Consider the following 21,286-nt stretch of genomic DNA (forward strand, 5'->3'; position numbering starts at 1 on the left):
GGCGGGGGCTCACGTTGATGCTAAGGGACCCCTCCCGCTAGGCCCCCAGAGGGAGCCTGGGCAAACGTAGCCATTACTCACCACGTCCTTCCTGTAGAGAACCTCCAGGATGGTGCTGAGCAGCTGGCAACAGGCCTCCAGGTCTTCCTGTCTCTCCAGATGGTACTTGAGCTGATCTGTCATCATGGGAAGCAGGATCTCTCTGCAGTCTGCAGGGGACACGGGGCTGCCAGTCAGCAGGAGACCCACCAAGACACAACTCTATTTGCTAGAAGCTTGTTTTTCTAGCATGTTACATTATTTCCAAGCATGTTACATTTACTTTCTTCCAAATGTGAAACTGACATCTGGAGGGGGTCAGATGGCTGGATGGGAGGAAATCACTTATCTTGCTCTGTAAATACTTTACACACAAGTCCGTGTGCACACATCTATGTGTGGGACCTTGTAATTACACAAGAATAATCCACAGACATATATAAACACATTGACACATGCATCCCCTAGAGTTCAGAGAGATAAACACAAAAGCACCTGTTGGGAGTTCTGACTAGTTTTCTGTGCTGAGCTATAAATTCACTGATTTACAACTTTAAAAGAAATACTAGTTGCAACAAACATTATTTGAATGGCAGCTACTCTTGTTTTTTTTCCCAAGAGGACCAAAGCATGGTTTCCTTCTGCTCCCATATGCCTCATAAATGCAGGTTTCTGAGCTCAGCGGGGTCATAACCAACTAAATTCTGCGCCTGATCTTTGCTCACTCAGGGACAGCTTTCTGCTAGGCTCCCACCTACAGACAGTTTGCAGAGGGCAAAGGACTCAGATTCTGAAGAGGCTGGTGGTTAAAGTTCTCCCTTCTGAACAAAGACATCTTGAGCAGCTCACGCTAGCTGAGTCTGACATGGACACACGGCACGAGCTAGTCACAGGCTTGGAATACAATGTACTCCTACAAGATTAAGTGCGAAGGACCGGGCCTAGTTAGTTGCTTAGGACAAGGGACTGGCTCTTAGGACATGAGAGATACAGATGAGGAGCCATAGGCTCTCTCTGGCTTCCAGACTCCTGTGCTAACGTGCGGGCTCCTGAAAGGAGCTCTAGGGGGCAAGCACTGAGTGTGCAGATGAGGGTCCGGGAGGCCTCCTTCAGAGGGGCAATACCCTCACCTGCTGGCAAGAGGAATAATAACTTCTCACATGGGGCAGGCAACCGAAGAATGGGAAAACTGTACACAAAGTCAGGGTGGCAGGTGCACAGAACACATTCTAGAGGAAGGGAGAAGAGGGACAGGATAAAAGGCCCGACAGGCAGTTGGAAACCAGCATGAAAATGAAAGCATAAGTGAAGGGAAGCTGAGAAGTGGAACATGCTGGCGGGGAAGAGATATGAGCAGATTTAAGGGCTAGAGACACTTTGGGACAGAGCATGAGAAGGACAGTGGGGACAGAGGAGGCAGAGAAACCTGGTAGCTCCTAGGATCATCCAGGCAAGAAAAAGCAGAGCCCTGACCTCCTGTGGAGGGGTAAGTCTGAAAGAGGCTTTGAACAAGACCACTGAAGGCAGGCTAGACAGTGCTTGGTGAGGGAAGGTGGCAGATAAAAGAGTGTCCAACCCAGTGCCCAGCACCCTGGTCATACACGTGTCATCCAAGAAGCCATGTGATGCCACCCAAGGAGAGGAAAGTGGGAAAACAAATCTATTTTAAAAAGAGAAGGGTTCAGTTTGTACAAGTTGAGTTTGAGTTGCCTGATGGACACCCTGGTTGCCTCTACAAGGCAAATGGAGACAGGGTTCTAGATGTTATCTCTGGCTTAGAAATGAAGAATCATCAGCTTTTAGGCAGTAATGAAATCCTAGAAGACTATCAAAGGGAAAATGAAGAATGAGCAGGAAACCCGGACCAGCCTCAGGAAGGAAGTACTAGAAGGAGGCGCAGGACACGAAGGAGGAAAGGGCAGGGATGCGGAGGAGCCAGAGACAAGTGACATCCCCAAAGAAGGAGAGTGGTCAACGTGGCCAAATACAGCAGCAAGAACAGGCGCATGTTCCAGAATAGGATGAGGCGGTTCGAGGCCCATGGGCCCCCTGAGGCAGCTTCCAGCAGTGGCTGAGCGGGGATGAAAAATGGGAATAAGGGGGGGCACCTGGGGGCTCAGTCGTTAAGCATCTGCCTTCAGCTTCGGTCATGATCTCAGGGTCCTGGGATTGAGCACCGCATCGGTCTCCCTCCTCAGCGGGGAGCCTGTTTGTCCCTCTCCCTCTCCCCCCTGCTGTGTTCCCTCTCTCGCTGTGTCTCTCTCTGTCAAATAAATAAAATTTTTATTTTAAAAAAATGACAATAAGAGATAAAGACACAGCTCCCAGGAGAACAGCTGTGTGATGAAGGGACACTGGGATGTAAGGACCAAGGAACATCCAGGTTCTCATTTGTTTTTTAGAGAGAAGCAGAGCAAAAAATGTTCAGAAAATGAAAGAAAAATAAGGAAACAAACACAAGGAGATTAAAGACAAAATGTAATTACTAATTGTCTCTTCCAGTTGGGAAATCCCATTTAAATCCAGTATCATCCTCCCCCCACCATGAGCAAGTATCTTCTCGCCACGCAAGCTCTGCTGGTGAAACCAGCCCAGCCACCGCTGTTCCCTTTAAAATGCAGAGCACGAGACAGAAGATGGCAGAACTCTGAAACATTAGATATACTTAGCTTGTTTTTAGGATTTTACATTTTAGGGCTTACGTTAATGACACATAAAAACACGTTTTGCACTATTGTTTCCTGAGGTTTTTTAGTAAGAAAAAACAAAGCCTGCAATGCTGAAATGTTTCTTGCAAGTACGTGAGACCCACTTAGCGAGACTTCCACAAGCACTACACGGTAATGTAGGCCCAAGGGTGCAGGTGCGAGCCATGAGAAGGAAGACAGAGCACACACCCTTCTGTTCCACCGACTTCAGGGAACCGCATGTGGGAAGCTCAGGCTAAGGTTTTTCCAAATCCCATACTAAGTCCCCTGAAAAGGACGAATAGCAGCTACATTTTTCCAGAGAGTTTCGTCCAATGATTATATGATTTCACTTGTTGACAATTAGAGTAGTCAATACTTCATGCACAAGGGACTGACGTGCTCTTCATCTTCTGGACAGAGGCCCAGTTCACCCTGCTGGCTGTAATGTCAGGAAACACCGGAGGCCAGGGAGTGGGACACGGAGCACGTGGAGAGACGCTATCCTCTGTGTTCACCAACGTCAGGGGGCCCTCACAAGATTCCCTTACGTTCTCAGCCAACCCTCCCTGTGATGCCAACGGGGAAGTCAGACTCCCAGAGAGAGCATCTCCCCAAATACCACAGCCCTGTAAACTCATGAGGGGAAGTGCTCCAAAGAGCCAAGGCCTACAGTCAGTGCAGGAGCAGGTGTCAGAGAGCGGCCGGAGACTAAGCCAGTCCAAGGGAAATGCCGCAAGAAAATGACCGATGGCAGTGAAGCCAGCCTGAAAATGCATCGGTTCCAAATGCTGACCCACCGAACACACGAATAGCATAAGCACCCCACGCCGTCTTTCTTACAGAATCTCAACACTCATAAACGAGATCTGCCCTCAGTAGCTCTTGACACGCTGACCTGAACCACAAGACCGCATTCAGTGTAACGACTACGCACCGACCTCCTTGAACCCAACAGGCTGGGAAGGTTTTCTGGCAAACCCGTCTGGGTCCAGCCCTGCTTGCATCCATCCTCATGGCCCTTGGTAAGACATCTCTAAGACGATGGTCTTCGTTCTCTTTTGCCAAAACACATCACCTAGCTTTACCACCTCCACCAGGGGGCCAAGCTCCTTGGTCGCCCCTGTCCGCTGGTTCATCCCTACCACTGCCCCCATCTTGAAGGCAAGTCAGATTTCCAAGACATCTCAGAGGGAGAAGTTGGAGCCACAAAGCCCTGGATCCTCACAACATGATAAAGGAGAATGAATGACTGTCAGCTAGGTCTAACAAGCGTAGGAGGAACCCAACAGAGGTGGAAGGCCAGTCCAGGTTGGAAGGAGGATGGTGTCCGTGAGCAGTATCAGAAAACCAGAGGAGCGCAGTTCTGGACTCACGAGATGGCAGCAATGTCCCTGTAGGCACCAAGACCGAGATGCCCTGGCCGAAATCCATCTCCTACCAACCATTTATCTGTCATGCTGGACCGGCAGTTGTTGACGTCCCCGTTATCAGAGGTAATTGAGTGTGTTAGTGTCATTTGTCAGAATTACTCCAGGGTGAAGAAGTGACGGCTGCCCCATTCATCCTCGGCAGGAGATGCTGTCAGCCCTCTTCCGCTACACGGTGGGAACGCCCACCTTCTCCCCGAGCCAGGGGTCTGCTAGGGAGCTGCACCTGTTCGTTATCCACTTCTCTTGATGAGAAATGACAAAACTTTTTATAAACTTTGCTGCCATTTTGTCACATGGAAAGACATTTCATTCTCTTAGTCCCCTGAGAACATAAAAACCATGATCCCAAGGGACCCAACCACAAGCTGGATGCTTCCAGTAACCATGGAAGAATGTAGCTCATCTGTCTTTTTTTTTTTTTTTTAAATATTTTATTTATTTATTTGACAGAAGAAATCACAAGTAGGCACAGGCAGGCAGAGAGAGAGAGAGGGAAGCAGGCTCCCCGCTGAGCAGAGAGCCCGATGCGGGGCTCGATCCCAGGACCCTGAGATCATGACCCGAGTGGAAGGCAGAGGCTTAACCCACTGAGCCACCCAGGTGCCCCTCATTTGTCCTTTGTCATCCTCCTCACCCACAGCTGGTGGCGGGAAAGTGGGAAAAGGGGAGCAGCACCCTTCACTGGAAGGATGAGAGAAGCCAGTGTCGGCAGGACTTCATGAAAGCAGCCTGACACCCCGGTGTCAAGGATCACCATCTCCCAGCCCATCTCCAGAGTGGAGTTCTGGAGACGGGCAGCCAAGGTGTGCAGGCTTTCCTCAAAGACCACACTGAACTCACCAGGCATCTCATGCAGGTCTCTGAGGACAGAGGGTCACAGGGTAGCAGCACACCTCAGAACTATGTGCCAGGCCCACAGGAAGAAAGGCAATGCCCCAGAGACCTGGAGAAGCCAAGGGGACCAAAGCTGGAGACTGGCCAATCAGCACATCTTGTTGGTGGCCCGTGATCTGCAGGACCCAGCATGGCCCACGGACAGACTGGGGCAGAAGGGCCCCAGGCACCCAATGTGGGGACCACCGTAAATGACCACCGGTTCTACCATCCTTGCTGGGATGCAGTCTTAATGAGAGCAGAGGGCTTCCTCTCACCCAAGAAAACTGGACGCCACACGTACTCTAAGACCTGACTGTGCCTGTGTGTGCTGCCTGTTAGCAGGACAGCTGTTACCCATGTCCCTCGTTCTTGGTCTGTAAACACCAGCGTTCAGGTCCTGACTGGCGGGAAGGAAGGACCTGCGGTCAGAGCCACCGTGCCCAGTGCCCCATCCTCGAAAGATTTCAGAGGGAAGACGGCACCATAACAAGATCTATCCCCCATTGCCAGTGACCCGGTTTCACAGGATGGTGTCCAAGGCAGCCAGGACGGGAGTGTGCAAGTACATGTGCACATGAGGACACACATGTGAGAGCTGATGTGGGCGATCTGCCATTCCAGGTGATCTCATCAGATCAAGTGAGAGGTGTGCGGCAAAAAGCCGGTCTGCCTCCCCGTGCCATCCCAGCTTCTCAGCCGACCCCAACAGGGCCCAAGGGACAGAGGATCCCCGAGCTCAACTATCCAAGCCATCTCTTACTCCACATGTCAGTGACTTCCAGCTTCTTCCAGAAGTGGCGGGCGCAAGGTCTAAGTGACTCACAAGTCTCAAATTGTACCATCAGGTCAAGACAAAAAATGCAGAGCACAAAGGAAAGTACACCACACACACTCAACACAAACACACATCCACACATCTACCACACACACTGTCACACAGCACACCACACTCACACCACACACACTGCATACACTCCTACCACGAACACCACACATTCCTACCACACACCACACCACACACACTTCCTTCTACCACAAACACACATATAAACCACAGTCATATAACACATTTACACAACACACATATACCACATTCACTCACACCACACCACACATTCACACCACTCACTACACACACACCACGCATACTCACACACTACATGCACACACAGCAAACACATGTTCATGCATGCAATGAAAAATCTTAAAGCCTCAGATGCAGTCTCTCACAGCCAAGAAAGAAGAATCTCCTGTCATATTCTGAACATCCCAACTCGGTGTCCTAAATACCCTTCCCCATGAACACAGTGACATTTCTCTACCATGACTGATGCCAACAGCCCAATTAGGTTCAAGACAGATGGCCTGGGAAACTGACAATCCCCCTCAAAAGCAAACAAACAAACCTTTGAATTTTAACAGAGAACACATTTTAATCAACTGCCCACACATAACCATTGGAAAATAGCTACACTAAATATTTGACTGGAAGCCTAGGAACCTGGGTCACTCTTCAATTTTGGGAAAGGCTTTACTCTCATTAACATTCAGTTTACTCACACACATTAGGAAAAGATAAAACGCACCCTGCTTACTCTTTGCTTTGGATCTTGGGCAAGTTTCCTCTACTCTCAAAGCCTTAATTTTTTAATCTGCAAAATGGGGCTGCGTACATATCTCTGAGGTTCACTGTGACAATCAGATGGTATATTGTGTGCATCTGGCAAATAGGGGTGTTCGATAAATGAGAGCTGCCAATAACAGGAACAAAACAGTATCATGGCGTAAAGTCAGCCTTTCAACAAAAAGTACATAAAGGCGAATGCCTCAGAGATACACTACCTAACAGAGTGCCTAACAGTGCACACTTGAAATACAGCTGGTGCCAAGAAGGAATGAAATTCAAATTTAGTTAATTTTTAAGTAATTAAAACATAAATGTAAAAAATGATACATTGCTTATCGGAAACATTAGTATGGAAGACTGGAACAACTTCAGGATGGGAATTTACTTTTCAGTAGTAAATTCTATGAAATGTTCAAAACACAGATTAAGTATCTGTGATGAAAATTAAGCATCCACACTGAGACGTGCAATTGGTGTCAAAAACACACTGGCTTTCAGAGACACAGTGTGGAAAAAAATGAATGGAAACCAGGTCATTAGTAATACTTAGATCAAAGTCATGTTGAGATGATATTTTAGATAAATCATTAAAATTAATTTCAGCGATTGCTTTGCTTTTTGGTTTTTTTTTTACTATAGCCTCTAGAAAGTCATAAATTGCATATGTGGCTCACACTGTATTTGTGTTGGACAGCCTGGTCTCCGAGGATGCTAGGAAGCAGATGTTCAAGACCTCCTGTGTGATTTCTCATTTTAATGAACTCGTGTTCATTACTGGAAGGAGAATGAAGGCCACCGCAGATCTCTCCTATCAGATCTCTCTTCACATGGATGTGACCACAGGGCTTGGAAGCGCCCGACAGTCTGAGTTAGGTAGAGATAGAAACCCCAGGGAAGGCAGAACTAGCTGACACAGTTCTCCTGATTTCCCCGCCAGACAAGGGAAATGCAGGAAGCCCGGTGGACCCAGACTCCACACAAATCGGCTGTGGGGATCAGAGGTCCCAGCCACCCTTCCAGAACCCCCCTCCCAGTGTGATCCGCTATGATTACAGACAGCAATAATTCAACATCTGTTCATCCTCAGCTGTGCAGGCTGAAGCCATGATGATTAATGCTCTGGTAATGGGCACGAAGTAAAAAATATTAATCTTTATAAAAGGTATTCAACAGGCATCATCAGCTTATAAATGTCCAAGTAGAATATCCGTCTATAACCCCATTACGGCTCTACATTAAAGCAAGATGCAAATACGAGAATGAATTTGTCCATTTAAAACATTCATTTTATGAACACTGAGTAATGCGCTGCTTAATTTTTAGTTTGGTCACATTAAACAAATGATCCATAAAGTGCATTTAATAACCTTGAGCCTGTTACATTGAACTGAGACCCAGATTAACACTTTTAATGAGAATTAAACAGTAGGAACTATATAAATGGGGGATGCTGGTTACTCATTTGTTATAGACACTCGTCTTATTTTTCAACTACCTAAGAACTCTGTACTCACGATTCAGTTTATTCTAATCACTATCTCCCTCAAGTCCTCAAACAACAGAAATGTAGGAAATGGAGTCAGCAGTGGAAGCGATCACTGGAGCCATCTACTTATGTCCAGATTGACAGATGAGGGTGCCAGGAGCCAGAGAGAAGGGATATCCAGGGATTGTGCCACTAAGCAGCTGACCCAGAATTAGGTGCCTGATTCTGAAGCCATAGCTCCTTAGATTAAATGACACATGCCTGTAACCACATGTGGTTCTGGCTTCTTTAAAAGTCAGATGCATATTACATTTCTCCAAGGATCTTCTTAATGTAACAAGTCATAATCATTGGTAGTACCAAGAGAATCAATACAAACTGAGGAATCCTAGGTAAATCATTTTTCATTTTTGGATTCCCTCTTTCATTTTTCCTCTTTGTCTGTGAAATGAAGTAAATACAACTGTCCTCACCATGTTTCTACTCCTACCATCCGGTTAACACCTTCATAAATAGTTTGGTCAGAAGCTCCTCAGTGCCACTCAGCTAAGTGCTGAAATTATCAGAAATAAGATAACCTGCATGTCAGTTTTGAGGTACCCAAAGTCATGGAATTTTAATTGAGAGGATGACATTAAAATTAGAAGAATCCACTGGGTGCCTGGGTGGCACAGTTGACTGAGCATCCGACTCTTGGCATCCGCTCCAATCATGATCTCAGGATCGTGAGATCGAGCCCCATGTCAGCTCCATGCTCATGGAGTCTGCTTGAGATTCTCTTCTACCTCTCCCTCTGCTGCTCATGTACTCTCTCTGTGTCTGTCTGTCTCTCTCACTCAAATAAATAAAATCTTTAAAACACAAGACATTAAATGAATCTTGGAAATCGGAAGGAGAATGTGGTAGCATAGAGACTATAGCAATGGGAAAAAACGCTGATCAAAGGTATCTTCTGGATGAAGCCACTGAACCCAGCACAATACATGTCGTCTTTTTGGAAGAAAGAATGGAAAAGGAGATATTTCTTAACTGCTCGGTTAATAATAGGAATTAGACATTCGTTGGTATTATAGTAATAAATAATTTTTCAGAAGAAAGAAATGAACAAACAACCAATGGAGAAAAATCAGTAGAGTCCCATTTACAAGCAGATTAAAAGACTAGATGAAAAAATTAGAAACAGTCAGGTAAAGTCCTGGGGAAAATTATGTGGGACATGCCAGTCGGGCCAGGAAACTAGTCGCTAGATGGATGGAAGTGCATTAAAGGGGTGGTTTAGTAAGTTCAGAAGGAATTCTACAGGTATGCCAGTCCTTAGGCAGAATCTCACCAAGTGCAGGATAAGAAAATAAAGATACAATGTACAGGGCTGAGGTGTGGTATGCATTCTTTTAACCAGGAAAGGGAGGGAAGACAGGAACCTAAGTCTTGGCCACTGTACTCCAGCACACACAGTGTTTTGTTACTACACATGTTTGTTCAGCCCCCTTGATATAACTGCCATCTGTCACTCAATATATTACTACAAACTCTACAGCTCATTCTAGTCTTGCTTGTTTAAAATGCACAGGGCCATACTGAAATCTGAGGAGTGCTGCTTCAAGGCCAGTATCTCTGTCAAACTTCTACCTTATTCACTCTATGGAAAAGACTAGAGATGCTTAGCGTCATCGCCACATCTGTTGCAACTAAGTGGAGTTTCTGAGCTGAAAATTGAAGTGGAGTTTCTTGAATCTGATCAAGATTTTCATAAATGTTTTCTCAAGGTGATAGATTCTTTGTAATTACACTGGCTTCCAAGACTGAGTCGACCGGCTAAGATAAAAACAAAAAACCAGAAACAACAACAACAATAAAAACAACAAGCCTACAAACTCCCGTTTGCCCTGACAATGAAATGTACACAGTAAAAACAGTGTCAAAACCCTATAGTCAAGTCCACTCTATCTTCAGAGATGGTCTGTGCAGTCAGAAAAGGGTTTATTCAACAGAAAAAGAATGGGGTCTTCGAGGAGAACCTGGGAGAAAGCAGACTGACCTGGGGCTCCTCCAACGGTCCCAGGCAAGATACTGTAGATAACACATCATGTAGGTACAGAGCTAGTCTCATACAGCTTAGAAGGAATCATGAACTGGGGCGACACACAGACTTGCTGTCCTGATGCCCCGTGTGAGCATGAACAGATACAGGACGAGAGAGGTAAGCTCTTCTAAGGCTGCTCTTCTTGCACCCAACATCAAGCAACAGGGATAGGAGGTCACCCAGAGGTGGGTACAGAACAAGAGGTTAACTATAATAAAGACTATAATAAAGGTGGACCAAACACATGCTGAGGAACTACCAATTTGATCACAGATAAGAGTTCCCCCGCCACACACACACACACACACACACACACACAAAGGAAAAAAGTATGAAAACTCCCTATGCACAACACTGCATTTTGGCTTATTTATTTTTGCATAGTTTGTTTACATTTATTTATGTGTTTGTTTATCCACATATTTCTATTTTACCTTGTTCCATATGGCACTGGAAGTGAATTCAGTATTCGGAATGTATTACTCATACAGTAAATGTGAAACAGTTTAAGAACAGAGTGGGTGACGGGTTTCTAAGAAGACAACTCCTTAATCAGCACTAGAGTGGTGGACAGCTCCCTGCTTGGGATTTTGCTTACAAATTAGTAGGACCTGTTGCCTAACTCCTGGGCCCTTATCTGTAAATTAAGAGAATTACTCTTTTCCAATTATACAATTTTAAGCTGATGGCTCTGAAGCCTCTCAAAGGAATCAACTTGCTAACCAACGGTCCTGAGCACATGCTAGGTGCTCAACAAATTATAATGGAATGGAAATAGATATAATTAAGAAACCGAAATTGAGTTCACCCTCCTAGACTCAATAAGCCCTTTCTAAAAGGCTGCACTGTTTTAACAGATTGTCTTTTCAAACACTCATATAATGAATGATATAGAGTGATATATACAATGAGGTATGAAAAAGGCACAGTACCTTACAGATAAAGATTAAAATTGTCTCAAACAGAAGAGGAGAAAATGATTTCACATTCCACCATTATATCAAGAACCGATCTTTGGGGTTCAAACTAAGTAACATTCCTTAGAAGTCATCAGCACGACTACCTAATTAAAGTATCCTGGAATGCTAGACGGATGATACATTATGTGACTATGTCACACGAAGGCCCCAAACCTCAATTTTTCTTTCTGTACAATATCCCTCAAGTTAACAAAATTACTATACAGTAGCTCTGGGTTTAAGATCCCTTCAAAAAAGAGAAATAGCTCTCCATTTTCCACAGCGGAGAAGCTCAAGAGATTTTTATTTTGATCTGTTTATGAATCGAAGCATTAAGAAGGTATATTGCATTATAAATCTGTATTAAATATATAGCTATTCTTTCCGCAATTTAAATGAATTAAATGAATGATTTTAAGAAATATAAATTATATTTATATATTTTATATATTATATTTATAAATAAATATATTTGATGTAAATATATTTATAATATCATATATTAATCACAACAAAAGTAGTCTGGAAATCTGACTTCAATATTTCCTAATAACTAGTCTCATTGGTATCTGAGCCTTTGCCCTCAGATTTCAAAGGGCTGCTGTAACTAATGTTTCTACCATTAAAAAGGAGAGTTTCACTCTGCTTGATAACTGGAAGAATCATTCACCTTGAAAAGAAGAATGAGGAAAATAATTCAAGCTCTCTAGGCCTATATCTTGAAGAAGCTCTCTATTGTTCAAAAATGGAACACAAATGAAGTTTTATGAGGTTGACGAACACTGTCTAAAAGGAGCTTTTTTGCTATATTGAAAGAAAGTCATGGGAATGGCCAGGAAATGAGGGAATGGCACACATCCCATTCCTACTCACCGCTAGATTACAACTGTCAGGGGGGAAAAAAAACCCCAAAAATGAAAAACAGACAAAGGGGTGCCGATGAATAGTGAGCTTAGAACAACGTAATCCACCAAGAGTATTAAACTACTGTCAAGACTATAAAGAGATTATCTTGCCACCAAGTCTTCAAATCTTCACTCTTCAAATCTTATACTACCTTCCAAAACCAAAAAATTTAAGACACAATGGTAAGAACATAGTAAGCTCTAAAGAAAATCTGTCAGTTGGTTTGGTCATTTTCAATATGGGAATATGGAAAGGTCAGTTCCTGAAAGACAAAGAAATGATACAGTGTTAACTGGAATGAACTTTCCCAAAGGTCTCCGGTTCAGACCCATGGTGAAAAGAGCCCATGTGGGTGAAAACGTGTGTTCCAGAGGCTCGCTCATCTTAACTCAAGGGGATCTTCCAAGTATGTCCAATGCTCTTGACTAATGTGAAAGTTAATGCTATTTCAGGTTGATTCCTTTTTACCCCAATTGCTGTTAACACTAACGTAAAACATTTTTTGTGGGCATAAATCCTAAACTTTGGTGTCCCAGTGTTTATTTTAATTTAATTACATTGAAACTTTTCATTTCTATAATAGGATTTAAGCTTTAATTTTCACAGCTTTTGTCAGATATGTGGGCAACAATATAATCACAGGGGAACAAAGCTACAAATGCACAAATTATGAAGCTCTGACCTTTCTGTCTCTTTGTATCTTGCTTTGAAAATCTGCTCACTCCACACCACAGATGATATGCAAGAGGCATCTTTTTGTGAAGCACATAATCTATTTAACCAGCTTTCAAGTAGTCAAGTCACATCCAGAGACAACGCTGGGAAGCCATTACCACCCATTCATTGGCTCTCGTGAACAGCTTGCTAAGGAGCCAGATGCCCTTGGCCTCCATGCGGGAGCAGAAGCAGGAACATCCAAGGGGGAGTGGAAACACCAGCCCAGGGACCAGCCACTCTGCACACCATCCCTTTCCTGAAACAAATCATTCACTCTTTGAATACCACCATACTCGCAAAAAACCATCCCAATGACAATCTGGGGTGACTGGGATTTGTTTCAAAATAGCTGGAGGAAGAGCACAGAGATTAAAAAGAAGACCAACCAGGACTCAATACCTTCGGAAGCTCAGTGAGGAGTCTGCACGCATGTTATTACACTCTTCTTCCCATTTTTCTCTGATTAAAACTTTTGATCATTTTAACAAAATCTACCTTGAATCCAGAGGTAGAATTGAACTGTCCTCCTCCCCCAGCTCACATTTCCACAAACTGAGGAAGAACTAAATCAGGGGCAAAAAGATGACTTTGATCTTATAGAACCGCTCACAGATGACCCTCCACAGCTCAAATCCCTCACTGAGTCTCCGTTTTCCATCTCTCCTTCCTCCTCAAAGACAACTCCTTCCTCCTCCATGATCAATCCAGTCAGCGCCGAACATAAGAGTGACGGCCAGGCTCCCTGCACAAACACAGAAACTCTCCTCGCTCAATCCACCGAACCGCGTCTGTATGCAGCCGATCCGGCTTCCTTCTCTGTGCTGCATCCTGACAGAAGAAATGCCGGGCGTGGACATCCATGACTAATTTTGTTCATGCAGACATTGTGGCCATGTCTGACGCCAGGCACTGTCCTAAAAGCAGTGATCAAGCAGGAACAACGTGAACAAGGCGGCCAGGCTCGGGGATCTCTCATTCGAGGGAGAGACCACAGATCATCAGCAAGCCAAAAGGAGAAAGGACACCACGATTTCACCTGGTGGGGAGTGGCAGGAGCAGGCCTAGGGCAGAGCGGCTGGGGCTGTTCTGAACCGGACGAGCAGAGCACCTCCAGAGGACGCTCCCTGGAATGCTTTTCTTTATTTGATCCAGGTCTACTGACTTTCAGCTCTTTTTTCCAAAATGTAGGATGTAGGCAACAAGAACAGGGCAGGTGAGGAAGCTGAAGCCAGGAGGGTAACTTGTCGAAGGTCACTGAGTGAGTGGGGGCTAGAGGCAGGATTTGAACCCAGGCAGAGTAATGGTAAAGCCCAGACTCAGCCCCACTGTGTATGCCCCACCCTCATCACAGAGAGGCTTTCTGAAATGCAGAGCTCCTCATTAACGAGGAAGTAAAATCATTTGTAGGAGAAATGATGCAAATAAGTCATTCCTTTTTTTTTTTTTTTTTTAAACAAATCAAAGATAAAGGAGAGGGCCATGTGCTCAGAGTCAAAGATGAAGGCGCGGGCAGTCAACAGCACGCTGCAGGCAGTGAAGTTTCCAGGAGCTGGCACGCTGGCTTTATGGGCAAACTGTGTAGCGAACACTACCGTGGCCACTGGGTCCACCCCAGCTGCAGAAAAACCTTCTCATACGTGGGAGAGATCTCTCTATTACGAGCTGTCCCTCCCCCGCACAGAAGTCAGGACATGTCCACTGCCACTCTTGCGACAACTGTAAGGCAGGGTACGTCCCAGGCGTTGCCGAGAGCCCTGACGCCACTCACAGCCAACGGTGGGGGGGACAGCTCTGTGAAGAGCTCACACTCCTCTTCCACTGGGTGGTGGCTGCAGAAGCAGGAGTCGCAAGGCCCTGATCCAGAAGGAGCATGGCAGCTGGGACACCTGTGCATGGACAGTGACAGTGACAGCAGCTCTGGTGTCCACACCCACTAGGGCCAAACACCCCTCTCTGCCAAAACACACATCTCCTGCCCCAGCCTCGCGAGCTCTGCTCTGTTTCCGTGTCCTTCAGAGGCTGGGGATGCAGTCAGGAAAACACGGCTGAAACCCCAGGGCACCTCAGCCTCAGCCCCCTGGGACCCATGCCGGGCAAAAGAAGGCCTCTCTGCCGAGAAGCAATTCCAGTGTCCGTATTCACGGCCAGCCATGCTGCACGCAGATCAGCCTGTCACCCACACTGAAGGGAGACCCTTCAAACGATGGGCTGTATTTGATACTGTGGGGAGGAGCAAAGCAATGTTTGAGAGTGAAGCAATTCAGTGAGTCCCTTCCATGAGTGAGGCAACCCACATGCTGGTGAGCAAAGACAGGGCCTGGAGCCCTCACTGAGGAACCTGGAGGAGCCACACTGCCATGCACCTGGACCACATTCCCGAGAAAATGTTTACTTCAGGCTAGCAGCATCGGTGGCTTATGCAGCTAACTCTGGTTCTATCAGGTTCTAGAACTCTGGACATGTGAGGCCGTAGGCTGACTGGCTCCACTGGGATCAGGAAGAGTACACAGACCAGGACCATTGTTACAAATCAGCAAGAAACGGAACAAAGCAGGAAAATCAGGGCCATCATATCTCCTCAGAAAATACTGTGGCTTCAACAATTTATACCAAACGTGGCAGGGAATATTTCGCAACAGTAATGACATCCGCGTGCGAACAAACCAGTGGGAAGGCTTCCACAGATTGGTCTTTCCTGACAAGGAGGGAAGACAGCTGCAGGCTGCCTTGAAGGAGCAGAGAGCCTGCAGGTGAGAAAAATCAGGGCTGTCTTCGTGATCCCTTCCCCGAGAGATTCCCAACACTCAAAACCTGGGTAAACCTGGGTGCGGGGGTGGGGGAGCCCTCTTCCACACTGGACATTGGACAATGTACTCTGAAACACTTCCAGACCGCCCATGAGCATCTGGAAGTGAGTCTAGACCGCCAGCACTGGCTTAAGACAAGGCTACTGACTGGGCAGCTGGTGGGCTGCTTCTAAGACACTGAGGCTTCTGGTGAACGGTGGCTCTTGGGCCACACGATCAGTTTCGATTCGCATTATACCACAGGACCTCCTTTTCCATATTGGGTGCAGCTTGCAATGAAAACTAAGTCCCTAACTTTGTACTTAAAAAGATGCTAAGTTAATAATTAACAGCATGCTGCAAAAACTTCCCAAACAGGACTTGCGGCTGTCTTTGATAAAAGACTTAGAGAACGAGAATGAAAACAGAAACAGGGCACAGAAAAGAAGAAGAAAAACACAATCACCAAATACCCAGGCTGACAAAATTACCAAAAATAAATAGGAAGAGCCCCTTCCAGCTTTCTACTAGCAAAGGGAATGAAGTTAAGTTTCAATACAGGAAAAGATACCCTTGAAATACACTTTCTTAATTAACATATGATATATTATTAGCCCCAGGGGAACAGTCTGTGAATCATCAGGCTTACACACTTCACAGCACCCACCACAGCACATACCCTCACCAATATCCATAACCCAGCCACCCTATCTCTACTCCCCCACCCTCGAGAAACCCTCAGCTGGTTGAAATGTATTCTCTGAAGAAGTCCTATTTTAAATATTTTAACTGAACCATTTATGTTTTAAGTCCTTACTCAAAGACAGCACAAAGTTCGGCAACAGTAATTATGCAATACAGGGAAGAAGGTCTCCCCTACAGCAACAGTCAGTAAAAGTCAAGTGCAAATAATCCACTGACGGTTGTTATTAATTGATTAACTATTCATTCAGTGAAGTGGTTTAAGTCAGAGGTGGTAGTTGCCGTGTGTGTCTCTGGGGTTGGATGGTTAGGAGAAGGGACATCAATAACCTACCTAACAAAATCCAAACAGAAAACTTCCAGGGGACTTTACTTGTTTTGGTATAAAATATCATCAATATGGAAAGAAACAATGAAGAAGTCCCCACCCATCACCACATAAACATGTCCTCTTGCACCCCATGTTTTTTCACCAAACTTTAGAAGATACCAGGAGAACTTGTGAATAATTCAAGACCCAGCCCTCCAACAAGACCCTGAAGTATGGACAATCCAGATTGTTAGGTAAGGGAGATTCATGTGCTTTGAATCCCAACCAAGGGCAATGGAGCGGACTTCCATTTAGGCAAGTGAACAATGGGCTTGTGGCCCAGAGAGAGGGGTTTGGAAGGGATGCGGAAACCCAGTTATTTCTTGGTCTGCTGACTTCTCTCAAAAAGAAACACACCCACTCAAATGAAGTCTTAACCTTTTCTCTTAACAGAAGCCTTAGCTGTACGTGTTAGACTCCAGGGTAGTGATAAAGTTCAATCAAGAAATCAGGCTAAAACCAGCAGGAGAGCACAGGGTCCAGGAGCCCAGACGGTACAAAGGACTAATGTGGACATAAACTGAGTTCTCGGTGCAGCCAGGAGCTCAGTAGGAAATCCCAGGCCAGGCTGCTCTGCCCTTGAAACACCACACATAGAGACCAAAAAAAAAAAAAAAAAAAAAAAAAAACAAAAAACGAATCCAACAGCCAAATTTCTGGACACAAATAGAAGAGCAGAAACCCGTGCTTCACAGTCAGAATGTCACTCAACGGTCCCCACATCTGCCTCCGCTAAATGAGAAAGGTTGTGGAATTATGCAAAGGTTTTAAGCTTTCAATAAAACTGCTTGACAAGTGTAAAATATTAATTCAATCTGTCCAAATAGAAAGAAAATGATTAATAAAAAGGGTAGGGAGATAATGTGAGGAAATAGAAGGTGTTCCTTAGGATAAATGAGTTGAGGAATCATTAAAATTCTTATTACTTTGAGCAGGGCTTGAGGAAACCCTGTCAAAGAATGCAAAGTTCAGGTAAATTTAAAGAAAACTTGACATTTTTCTTTGCAATCATCTGAATGGAAGCAGGTGATTGCCTCCTCAGGATAGACAATCATACATCTTAAAGGCTACAATGTACGCTGATTATCGTAGGGCTTTGGTGTACACCTAAATTACCAACTACAAGGTTTTCCCCTTCATCTTTCAATGATCTATTACTCCACCATATGTCAATTACCATTCTCTTGTAGGGGCTAAATCTTCCTGTCTTGTAATGGAGCTGTTTTAATTGGCTACAACCTCCACTCCTGTTGGCATGAAGGAGAGAATTCAGAAGGGACAGGCCTATAGACAATGAATAACGTGACATCCTCGCAATACTCGGGGTTCCACTCACCGTGCTGTGTGAAGAGGTCACTGTGAATGATTTCAATCAAGCAATACAGCTTCTGAATGGTCAGCAAACCCATGGGAACATTTAGGATGAAATCAGTGAACATTTTGCTGTAATGAAAAACACAAGTGAAAAGAGTTTAGGGATATACAGCAAAATGATCTACTGTGTTCAAGACCAGATCAAAATGTAAGGTCATTAAATGGTGATTAAGTTCTACCAGAACACTGGAGATGGTCCATTATCCAAAATGGGCCAAAATCTCATCCAACAAAATGATACTTTAAATGTTATTTTTCACTTCACACCCACTCAAACGGCTATAATCCAAACAAAAGACCACCCTAGGATTTAAAGAAACTGAAACCCTCCTACCATGCTGATGGGAATGTAAATTGGTGCAGCCACTTTGGGAAACTGCTGGGTATTTCCTGAAAATGTTAAACTCAGTTACCATGTGATCCAGCATTTACACTCCCAGGTATATATACCCAAGAGAAACAAAAATACATCTCCAACACACAGTCTGGTAGATGAATCCCAGGAACATTAGCCTTCATATTCTGTGGGGGGAAGACCCAGATATCTGTCGCCTGAGCAGCCGATAAACAAGATATACCATTTCCATAAAATTCATCCGTATCAAGGAATGAAGTTCTGAAGCATGCTAACAACACGGTGAACCTTGAAAACATAATGCCAAGGAAGAGGAGCCAGACAAAGAGGCTACATATTATATAATTTCATTCATATAACATGCCTGGAAAAGGCAGAGCTATATATACAAAAAGAGCCAGGGAGGGGACAGAAAATGACTATTCAGAGCACCAGCATCTTATGGGGATCAAAATGCCCACAATTAAACCATGATGACGGGCACACAGCTCATTTAATTACACACTCTACACTTGGGGAACTTTATATATGTGAATTATTCTCACTTGAGTGTTTTTTTTTCAACTTTACTTTTACAAACAGCCAATAAAACTATAAAGGAGTCTCAGAAGAAGGGTTCTTGTTGGCAACAAAGAAAAGCCTTTCACCGATCCTATCAGCAAGGCTCTGTAAAAGAGTAATTCCAAGTACCCACAAAGTTTGGGAAGACAGACACCAACATGCTTTGGCAAAAGGTTGCTTTGACCTTTAGAGGGCAACTGGATCATATTTATGACAAATCATTTGGGGCACCTGGGTGGCTCAGTCAGTTAAGGGTCTGCCTTTGGCTTAGGTCATGATCTTAGGGTCCTGGGATGGAGCCCCACCTCTGGCTCCCTGCTCAGTGGGGAGTCTGCTTCTCCCTCTCCCTCTGCTCCTGCTCTCTCTCTCTCTCCAATCAATAAATAAAATATTTTTTTAAATCCTTTAAGAAAATACAAAGAAAAAAAAAAGGCAGAGAACATAAGACCTTGTAATCCCACATCACTCACTGTTCAAGCTAATGATATAAATAAGGGCAAGATACTACAATGAAGCTACAAAAGAATTTATCCTAGCACACTGCATAAGAAAAACCGAACCAAGCCTAACACCCCTATCGCACGGAGGCCTGTCCGCTGTAATCCAAAAGCCGTGTTGGCCTGGAAGCAGGACCACTGAGCAGCTCAGTTCTCAGGGACGAAGTGAGCTAATAACAGAACCCAATGTTACACCATTGTTGCAAAGATTAACTGAACAATACATGGAAAGTGCTTCGTGTGGAGCCTCTTTTATATGGAGAAAGCATGTGATCAATGTGAGTGCCTAGTAAATAAATGATGGGGCCAGCATTGGATCGAACACCATGGAAGTTACTAAAAAGACTACTCCACAATGTAGGAAAATAAGAGGTCTTGTGTGCAGAAGCTCATTATAAAATAAAGAATATGACCGTGTTGAATTTTTTAGGGGAATACGTCTGCACACATGCATGTGTATACGTGTGTACAAACCAGATCCTTCTAGTTGTTTTTAGTCAGTGGAATTAAGTTTGATTTATTCTCCTCTGTTTCATCAAAATATCAATCAACTTTCTAAAAAGGAAAAAATACGTACATGATTTACAAGGACATTAAAAAAAAAAAAAAAACAGTAGTTAAGGTGGCTCGTTGGGTTAAGCAATCGACTCTTGGTTTTGGCTCAGGTCATGATCTCCTGGGTCGTGAGAGTGAGTGTCAGGCTCTGCGCTCAGTGGGGAGTCTGGGAGATCCTCTCCCTCTGTCCCTCTCCGCACTAGCCACATGCACACACTCTTTCTAACAAATAAAGTAATCTTTAAAAAAAAAAAAAAAAAAAAGTTATTGAAGACAAGGAGTTGAAACAGCATACAGACATGCCTAAAGGGACAAGCAGTCAAGGGCTGACTACACTGGCCCTGGAGAAAAGGGTCTTCCTTGACTCTCCAAGCACAGGCACCAGAACCCACCGGGAACACTGATGCTGCCCCACTAACCAGTTAGTCTGATCCCTGGGACCCTTAAGAATAGGCCCAGAGTATGGTCCATCCAACCACAGCTTCCCCAACTTGCTCTGTTCTCCAAACCTGAAGCTCTCAAACAAGAACCTTCACCAAAAGCTCCTGGAAGGTTCATTAAAACCAACCGGCTGGGCCCCATCCCCCATTCCTAACTTAGAAGATCTGAGAAAGGGCCTCAGATTCAGCATTTTCTAACAAGACCTCAGGGGCTAGTGATGGCTTCTACAGCAGCCACAATGCAGGGGCAGGCCCACTCCGAAGACCCAGGGCAGACTTGCTCCCGATGGGCCGATTCACATCTCCTGTTCTCATTTAGGGCATGCGAAGCCGTCCCCCGCATTGTTAGTGCCTACGAACAGAAAATAATGTGTCCATGCAGGACACTAAATCCTCAGGCACATCAGAAACCTGGTGATTCATGGAGAAGAGGACCACCGCCCCCTCCCCCCAAATGCTCCTCCTTCCCCTCCCAGGCATGAGCAACCTATAGTGGACATAAAGAACAGGAGGGATGAGCATTTCTTATTCAGCTTAACCACTCAGGGGACACATGGACCTTTACTAATATTTAGATGAGCTTTCGGGCTGCTAAAAATGGTGCCATCCCCTGCAGGTAGTTTATGGTGTTAAATGCTAAATCAAAGTCAAAATCAAAAGCAGACAAGGGCTATGCTTTACATGTCTGGGGTTAAACAGGCTGCACATGCCCGTGGTGCTCAACCATCTTGTGAAATACAAGCCCCTACAGATTACACAAGTAGGACTGGGCTCGCCAATCAGGTGGCAAAAACAGGTGCAAAAGGAAGGATTTGGTCCCCAGCCTCTGTCCT

General features: G+C 44.9%; 1 protein-coding gene across 3 annotated transcripts in view; it reads right to left on the reverse strand.

The window, feature by feature from the left end:
• DOCK1 (dedicator of cytokinesis 1) overlaps window positions 1-21,286 on the reverse strand; it is a 497,269-nt gene that overhangs the window by 310,207 nt on the left and 165,776 nt on the right. For all 3 annotated transcript variants that reach the window (XM_045068856.1, XM_045068857.1, XM_045068858.1), the window contains exons 25-26: window positions 18,008-18,114; window positions 82-209 (exon numbers count right to left, since the gene is read on the reverse strand). In XM_045068856.1, coding sequence (XP_044924791.1) covers window positions 82-209; window positions 18,008-18,114 — 235 coding nt within the window. The remainder of the gene's footprint in view (window positions 1-81; window positions 210-18,007; window positions 18,115-21,286) is intronic.

The sequence above is a fragment of the Mustela putorius genome, unplaced genomic scaffold (genome assembly GCF_011764305.1).
Source record: "Mustela putorius furo isolate JIRA1106 unplaced genomic scaffold, ASM1176430v1.1 tig00003909_pilon_pilon_pilon, whole genome shotgun sequence".
NCBI lineage: Eukaryota > Metazoa > Chordata > Mammalia > Carnivora > Mustelidae > Mustela > Mustela putorius.